We start from the raw sequence: 8648 nt of genomic DNA on the forward strand, positions 1-8648 counted from the left end.
CGCTCCTTAATAGTGTTCACAACAGAACGATTTTTGATCCATGTAAAAGGGTCCCCTTCAAAAACAGTCTCATGTAACTTGCAATGATCAAGTGACTTACGAAAAGCTTCCATTTGTCTTTCACTTCTGAGGCAGCCACGTGATTTATTGTCGTTGGAGAGAATCTCATTAAAATCACCAATGACCAACCAAGGGAGAGATGGGGAAACATCAGCAAGTCGTTGCAAAAGAAGCCAATAGTCAGCCTTATTTTGAGCATTCGGAGCGCCATAGAAAGCTGTTAGATGGAAACTAGCTTCATTCTCAGCCTTAACATGACAATCAAAAAAAGTTTTACCAAAGTTCAGAAGTGTAACATCAATACTTTGATGCCAAAGAAGCATCAACCCACCATTAAGGCCAGACCGTGGTGATTCCAAGCCGTTTGTGAAGTTTAAGGATTGTCGAAAACGAGAAATAGAATTTTGTGGGAGTTTTATTTCCATAAGAAACAAAATATGGGGCGATTGTTGTTTGACAAACAATCGAAGATGCCTGAATGCAGACGGGTTCCCCAATCCCCGCGCATTCCAACTTAAGATTTTCATAATGTGTCGCGGGATTGCAAAGCAATCTCCGCGGAATCATCAATGAAGCCATCCGAATCCATATCATCATAGGAAACATTTTGGCTTGAGCTTTCTCCCATAGAAAGTTGGGTAGGAACATAATTGTTTTGGCTGCGGCATCTTTTGAGAAACTGCCTCATAGTGAGTGTGTCATTGTGTCTTTTGGTCACAGGCATAGGTGGAACATTTTCTTTATTGCTAATAGCAGTAACAATTGAAGAAGTCAAAACTGTAGGTGTGGTTGTTGCAAGATCAGCAGCTGTGTAAGCAGGTTTAAGTGGGGAAGGTGTCAAGGTTGGTGGATACGTGGCAACGGGGAAAAATAGCCTAGATGCAGATCCAATGTCTGGTGTAAAGATCCCAAACAAATTGGTGACTAAGTGGCTATAGTCAGCATGCATTTCAGAGTGAGACTTTGATGTTGGTGGGATGACAGATGGTGAAAAAGTAGCAGTGGGGAAGTGGATCGAGTTTGAGAAGGGTGTGAAGATGAAAGGGGTATGTTGGAATGTAAACCAAGAGGAATTCTACCACCTGGTGTGGCAAGACTTGTTGATAGTGGAGGCAGTGGGGTGTTAATGGTGGACGGAGGGATTGTTGGCTGAGAATTATTTGGGAAAAAAATGGTAGGCGAGAGGCTAGGTGTTGGTTGAGAAATAGCCGGGGCAGAAAGTGATTAAGCATCAGTCAAATGTCGAGGTTGTGGAGGGCCTATAGTGTTTCAACGAGGGATGGTAGATGTGAGGGTGGTACGAGCAAGACGGGTTAATAATGGCCATGCATTAATCTATGCGATACTTGTCATACCCTGTGGTAGGAAGTTTTGATCCTTTCATCCAAGGTCCATAAGGAAGATCATCATCTTTACCATGGTCCATATGTTCCATAAATTTGATACACTTCTCAAAGGGATGTCCGAGTATACCACACCGAAAGTAAAAATTCGACAAACGATCATGATAACTCTAGGAATTAGAGTTATTTTCACATTTTTTTTAACTAAAATTTGCTTAGTTCTTAAGTTTTTAATTAATTTAGTAAGCTTTTAATTATTTTTGAATTTATTAGCTTTTTTTTGTAATTTTATATGTTTTTGTGTGTTTTTATAATTATTTTATTATAATATGTTATGTGGTATTTATTTTTAATTTTATTTTAATTTTCTAATTAATTTTATGTATTTTTAGGTGTATTTGGAAGAAAAAGATTGGGATTAAATTGAAGAAATATTGGAGAAATGGAGCCAAAAGTGTAATTTTCAAAGAAAATCAGATGAGGCCCTTTGCAAAGCTCACTTTCGGTCATACTTTTGACCATATCTGAGCCGTCCGTGCTCTGATCCGACGGCCCAGATGGGCGAGTGCACCTCACCCCCAGGCAGGCGCAAGTGACGCCTGGAATCCTCTCTCTCCAGCCTGCCTGCGTGGTCCCCAGTCGTCAGCCTTCCCAGCCAACCAGCAAGCGCCACGCGAGCTCTCCGTCAGCTCCTCCTCCATTCAAGTCGCGCCAAGTGGCACCTGCAGAAGCAAAAGAAGAAAAAAAGGGCTGATTAAATGTGTTCAGCCGAAAATTACAAATAAAATCCAAAAAATCCATAATTTTCTCCGACACTTTACACCTAAATATCCATTTTATCTTCCCAATTTATTTCACCTAAATAAACATTGCTATTTTATTTTACCCTATCTTTTTCACTATTTTTCCATCCAAACAGACATTTATTTTTTTCAATACTCTTACACATACTCTATTTATCCCTTCTCTTCCCAACACTAATTAAATTAATCATTTTATTTATTTTATTTTGATTAATTTAATCCTTAAATTTTGCCTATAAATATGGTGTAGGAAGACCATTTCAAAACACATCTCTTCACCCTCCCTAAACACCTCTTCAACCCAAAACACTTCTCCATTCCACACTCTTCATTTTTACCATTTTCTTTCTACCATTTTTACATTTTGAAGAGCATGTCAAGTATGTTTATCTTTTGTAATTTTTATCTAGTTATGAGCTTCTAATCTTTTTTCAAGATTATTAAGATGATGATAAAGCAAAATGTAACTAGATAGTGTTTATGTTTGTATGTTGATTTCCCATTTGTGCTATAAAGTTCATGGATTTTTCTATCAAAAATATGTTTTTTTCATCTTCAGTATCATGTATTTTTGATTGTTAAAGCATATTTCCACTTAGTTCTTCATTATGCAAAAATATAATACTCTTTGATTAAATGTCTTTCATTAAATTGTTTACATCTAATTCTTAGAATATAAGTGTTATATTTTGCCTAAACATAGTTTCTTTGATTTTGTGTAGTTTCATTAAATTGTAACACATTTAATGCTTAGAAATCATACCTTTTATAAGTGAAGAAAAATCCTACATTTTTGAAAATAACTTGTACTTAAAAGAACAATATATTTTGAAAAATATAGTGTGATTTATTTCAACTATATATATATATATGAACTTGGAAATCAATATACTTATAAATACTATTGAACTTGCATTTTGTAGATTCTAATATCTTAATAATCTTATTTTACACATCTTATTGGAAAATTATTTTCATACTCACTCATTTTTAATCATAAGTATTTTAATTACTTGTCTTTTATTTATTTTGCAAAACCAAAATCCTATCAAATATTTGGAGCTAGGTTAGAATATTCTTGTTTTGTTTGAAATAGTTTCTTTTGATGTTAGCTAACTCCCATGGGTTCGATCTTGCACTTACATGAACATTATATTCTGAAACGATTCGTGCACTTGCGAGTATAAATATTAAAACACTCACTTTTGAGGACAACAAGTTTTTGGCGTCGTTGCCGGGGAGTTGCAAGAAAGAAACGATCTTTCTACAAGGTAAGTAATATTCTTCTACTAGTTATTTTTTTTTTCTTTTCTCATTTTCATCAACAAAAAAAAAGTTGAAAAAAAAGAAAGTGATACATATATATTGTTATATATTACATATTATATAGTATACTATATATACATATTTATTGGTAGTTGATGGCATTTTGTGCCTCCTACCTATTTGTTAGTTGAGTGCATTTTTGCCTCCTAACTTTTTTTCTTTTTTCTTTAGTGGTTGAGTGCATTTTGTGCCTCCTACATACTTGATAGTTGAGTGCATTTTTGCCTCCTATTATATCTCCTCTAGTGATGGCATTAGTGCCTCCTAGCTTTTATTTTTGTTTATCATTTTAGTTGATGGCATCTTGTGCCTCCTAAAATCTTATTATTATTACTACTACTATTACAATTATAGTTAGTTGATGGCATTTTGTGCCTCCTAACTTTAATATAACTATCTATCATTATTATTGTCATTTTTTTTATTGTATTTATTTATTTGTAATTTTATTTAGTTTGCTTAAGAAAATACTTGAAAAAAAAAATTAAAAACAAAGCTTGTTCTTTCAACATAAGCAATTTTTGCTTAAAGAAAATTTGGCAAAGTTCCCATCGACACTTAATAATTAACCCCGGGGAGTTGTTATTAAGTCGTGAGTAAGTGGAATCAAATAGGCCTGGGAACAAGTCAAACAAAAAAAAAATTAAAAAATTGAAAATTAATTTTTTTTTTTTTAAAGAAATCATAATCTCTTTGTGTTATAAGTATGCTCTGTGGTTGCGGTTTATAACTGATCTTCCACATCAGAAATTTGTCTTCTTGAGATTATTTTGTGTTACTTGGTGTTTCTTTGTGAAATTTGTGACATTGCATGCATCATTGTCAACGTGATTCTAAAAATTGTTTGGTAAAAAGAGTAGTAACTTTAGGTGAAATTGAAAGTGTTTTTGAAAATCTAAGCATAATGGAACAAGAACCTAATATTGCGCAAGAAAAAACACTACTTGAATATTTTTCACCTATTTCATCTAATGCTCCATCATGCATTGTTTTGCCTACTACTAATGCCACTCATTTTGAACTTAAACCATCAATCATTCAATTGTTGCCTTCTTTTTATGGTTTAGAAAGAGAAGATCCTTACATGCATGTAAAAGATTTTTTAGATATTTGCTCAACTTTTCGTTTTCAAAATTTTTCGGATGAATCGGTTAAGCTTAGGTTGTTTCCTTTTTCTTTAAAAGATAGAGCCAAAGCTTGGTTAAACTCACTTCCAATCGGAACCATAACAACTTGGGATCAACTTTTTAATAAATTTCTTGCCAAATTTTTCCCCATGTCCAAAACTGATAATTAAAGAAGAGAAATCTCCAAATTTTATCAAAAAGATAATGAAGAATTTTATGAATGTTGGGAAAGATTTAAAGATTTATTATTAAAATGTCTCCACCATGGTTTTGAAAAATGGAGACTTGTAAAATATTTTTATGATGGTTTAACCCCTTCAAACCGACAAATGATTCAATCTATGCATACCGGAAAATTTTTGAAATTACAAGGGCAAGAGGCTTGGGAAGCTCTTGAAGAATTATCTGTTAATTTACAACAATGGAATTATTCTGAGCCTAGGCCTAGGTCTAGAGCAAATAATTCACCTAAAAGAGGAGGAAAATATGAAATTAAAGAAGAAACTGATTAGAGAACATCTTTTGAAAAATTAGCAAGAAAAGTATAAGCCTTAGTCATAAGTCAAACTATGAATTCTCATGTTCAACCTAAAAAAGAGGTTTGTGCTAGTACTTGTCATAATGATCAATCATGTCCTTCTTTTCTTGAAACATTTTCCGAAGAGGCTAATGCATTACATTTATATGGTAAACCAAATGATAGCCTATTTTCTAACACATACAATCCTAATTGGAGAAACCATCCTAATTTTTCATGGAGACAAAACCAACCAAAAATGACCCAAGGAAACCAATTCAACATGCCAAATCCGAATCATGCCCAACCAAGTCAACCTTACATTCCACAAAGAAAGCCTTCCTTAGAAGACACTTTACAAAAATTTATGCAATCCACCCAACAAATCATGCAAAATCAATCTCAATCCATTGCCAAACTTGAGACACAATTGGGTCAACTTGCCAATGCCGTAACTGAGAGAGAAAAAGGGAGATTTCCTAGCCAACCCGTCCCAAATCCTAAAGGCCAATATGAAGTAGGAGTCCCAAGTCATAAAGAAGAAGCTAAGTCTATTTCCACTCTTAGATCCGGAAAACAAATTGCCAAACCCGATTACACACCTCAAGTTGAAAAAGACCAAAGCCAAAGTTCCAACACAAATGACTTGTCAAAAGATAATGATCAAATTCTTCCTTCCATTCCAAAAGCTCCTTTTCCACAAAGATTACTTCCACTCAAGAAAGGCAGCCAATATAGTGACATCTTAGAAGTGTTCAAACAAGTAAGTATCAACATTCCATTCTTAGATGCCATTAAACAAATTCTTGCCTACTCCAAATTCTTGAAAGACCTTTGCACTGTTAAAAGAAACACTAATGTTCCAAAAAATGCATTTTTAACTGAACAAGTTAGTTCCATAATTCAATACAAAAGCCTTGTGAAATATAAAGATCTTGGTTGTCCAACAATTTCATGCATCATTGGTGATCATTTTATTCACAAAGCTTTACTTGATTTAGGAGCTAGTGTGAATTTATTGCCTTATTCTGTTTATAAGCAACTTGGTCTAGGAGAATTAAAACCAACTTCTATAACACTTCAATTAGCTGATCGTTCAGTGAAAATTCCTAGAGGTATTATAGAAGATGTTTTAATTAAAGTGGATAAGTTCTATTTTCCTATTGATTTCATTGTTCTTGATACTCAACCTGTTGAAAATGCTCATGCTCAAATACCCATCATTTTAGGTAGACCATTTTTAGCTACATCTAATGCAATTATCAACTGTCGTAATGGTGTATTGAAATTATCTTTTGGAAACATGACTGTTGAATTGAATGTTTTTAATGTTGCTAAATCTGTTGAGTGTGAGGAAATACATGAAATGAACATGATTAACACGAAAAATATGTTTGAAATGGACATGAATGAATCTTTTGAAACTTATGCTAAAATGTTTGGAATGTGCTTAAATGTTGATGATTTTATTCATGATGTCAATTCTTTGCTTGAGTCTACCCCACTAATGGATACTGAAAAATGGAAAGCCAAAATTGAACCATGTATTCCATTAGAGCGTGTTGAGTCAACTCCTGAACCACCAAAGTTAGATCTCAAACCTTTGCCCGACACTTTGAAATATGCATTTTTAGGAGAGTCTAACACCTATCCTGTTATCATTGCATCTGGTTTAGATGAAAAACAAGAAGCAAAGTTGTTAGATATCCTTAGAAAACATAAAAAGGCCATAGGTTGGACCATGGGAGACATTAAGGGAATTAGCCCAGCTGTGTGCATGCATAGAATTCATTTAGAAGAAAATGCTAAGCCCTCCCGAGAAAGTCAAAGAAGATTAAATCCAAACATGAAAGAGGTAGTAAGAGATGATGTAATTAAAATGTTAGATGTAGGGATCATTTACCCTATTTCTGACAGTCCATGGGTTAGTCCAGTTCAAGTTGTTCCAAAAAAGTCTGGGATCACTTTTGTTAAAAATGAACAAAATGAGTTAATCCCTACTAGAGTCCAAACTGGGTGGAGAGTGTGTATAGACTATAGAAAGTTGAATAGTGTCACTAGGAAAGACCACTTCCCATTACCCTTCATTGACCAAATGCTTGAAATATTAGCCGACCATGCTTATTATTGCTTTCCTGATGGGTATTCGGGATATAACCAAATCGCCATTGCCCCCGAAGATCAAGAAAAGACTACCTTTACTTGCCCTTTTGGAACCTTTGCATATCGTCGCATGCCTTTTGGTCTTTGTAATGCTCCTGCAACATTTCATTGATCTATGATTGCAATATTTTCTGATATGGTTGAAAGAAATCTTGAAGTGTTTATGGATGATTTTTCTGTGTTTGGAAATTCTTTTGATGATTGTTTGCACCATCTTTCTCTTGTTTTAATTCGTTGCAAAGAAATGAATTTAGTTCTTAATTGGGAAAAATGTCATTTCATGGTTAAAAAGGGAATTGTCTTAGGTCATGTGATTTCATCTCAAGGAATAGAAGTTGATAGAGCAAAAGTAGATCTTATTTCAAAACTTCCTCCACCTAAGACCGTAAAAGAAATTAGATCATTCTTAGGACATGCCGGTTTTTATAGAAGATTCATAAAAGACTTTAGCAAAATCTCACGCCCTTTATGTCATTTACTTGGAAAAGAAAATGCTTTTGTCTTTGATAATGAATGCCATGTTGCCTTTGAAAAATTGAAATCCCTTTTGACTCGTGCACCCATTATTCGCCCTCCTGATTGGAATGTTCCTTTTGAATAATGTGTGATGCTTCTGATTATGCAATTGGTGCTGTTTTAGGACAAAGAATTAACAAGTTACCTCATGTAATATACTATGCTAGCAAAACTTTAAATGAAGCTCAATTGAATTACACTACAACTGAAAAAGAATTGCTTGTTGTTGTGTTTGCATTAGAGAAGTTTAGGTCTTATTTGTTAGGATCTAAAATAATTGTCTATTCTGATCATGCTGCATTGAAATATCTCTTGTCGAAAAAAGATGCTAAATATCGTTTAATTCGTTGGATCTTGCTTTTACAAGAATTTGATTTAGAGATACGTGATAAAAAAGGTTCTGAAAATGTTGTAGCTGATCATTTGTCTAAAATTGTTGTTGAAACTAATCATGATTCCACCACTATCATTGAAACTTTTCCTCATGAACAACTCATGCATGTATCTTCTTTTCCTTAGTATGCTGATATTGTCAATTATTTGGTCACTGGTGAAATTCCTTCTCATTGGCCTAAACAAGATAAATCTAAATTTTATGCTGAAGTGAAAAATTTCATGTGGGATGATCCTTATTTGTTTAAATATTGCCCTGATCAAATAATAAGAAGATGCATTCCAAGAAAACTGCTTTGAAAATTTTACAATGTGGATTTTATTGGCCTACTATTTTTCATGACACTTATATGTATTGCAAATCTTGTGAACGTTGTCAAAAATTAGGAAGTGTAACTAG

General features: G+C 33.7%; 2 protein-coding genes and 1 non-coding gene across 3 annotated transcripts; 2 read left to right on the forward strand and 1 right to left on the reverse strand.

The window, feature by feature from the left end:
- Positions 1 to 4821: 4821 nt before the first annotated feature.
- Positions 4822 to 4930, reverse strand: LOC115698431 (small nucleolar RNA R71). The gene has a single exon (XR_004008178.1). It is a non-coding gene; the product is annotated as a small nucleolar RNA R71 (small nucleolar RNA).
- A 298-nt stretch (positions 4931 to 5228) lies between these two features.
- Positions 5229 to 7451, forward strand: LOC115696821 (uncharacterized). Its single transcript, XM_061118650.1, has one exon. It carries the CDS (start codon positions 5229 to 5231, stop codon positions 7449 to 7451), a length of 2223 nt encoding a protein of 740 aa, XP_060974633.1.
- A 3-nt stretch (positions 7452 to 7454) lies between these two features.
- On the forward strand, positions 7455 to 7940 carry LOC133039723 (uncharacterized mitochondrial protein AtMg00860-like). The gene has a single exon (XM_061118651.1). The coding sequence runs from the start codon at positions 7455 to 7457 to the stop codon at positions 7938 to 7940; it is 486 nt and encodes a 161-aa protein (XP_060974634.1).
- The last annotated feature ends 708 nt before the right edge of the window (positions 7941 to 8648 follow it).

Source organism: Cannabis sativa, chromosome 7 (genome assembly GCF_029168945.1).
Source record: "Cannabis sativa cultivar Pink pepper isolate KNU-18-1 chromosome 7, ASM2916894v1, whole genome shotgun sequence".
NCBI lineage: Eukaryota > Viridiplantae > Streptophyta > Magnoliopsida > Rosales > Cannabaceae > Cannabis > Cannabis sativa.

Coding starts and splice junctions, on each gene's coding strand:
- LOC115696821 (XM_061118650.1), top strand. CDS start 5,229: ATGAATTCTCATGTTCAACCTAAAAAAGAGGTTTGTGCTAGTACTTGT.
- LOC133039723 (XM_061118651.1), top strand. CDS start 7,455: ATGATTGCAATATTTTCTGATATGGTTGAAAGAAATCTTGAAGTGTTT.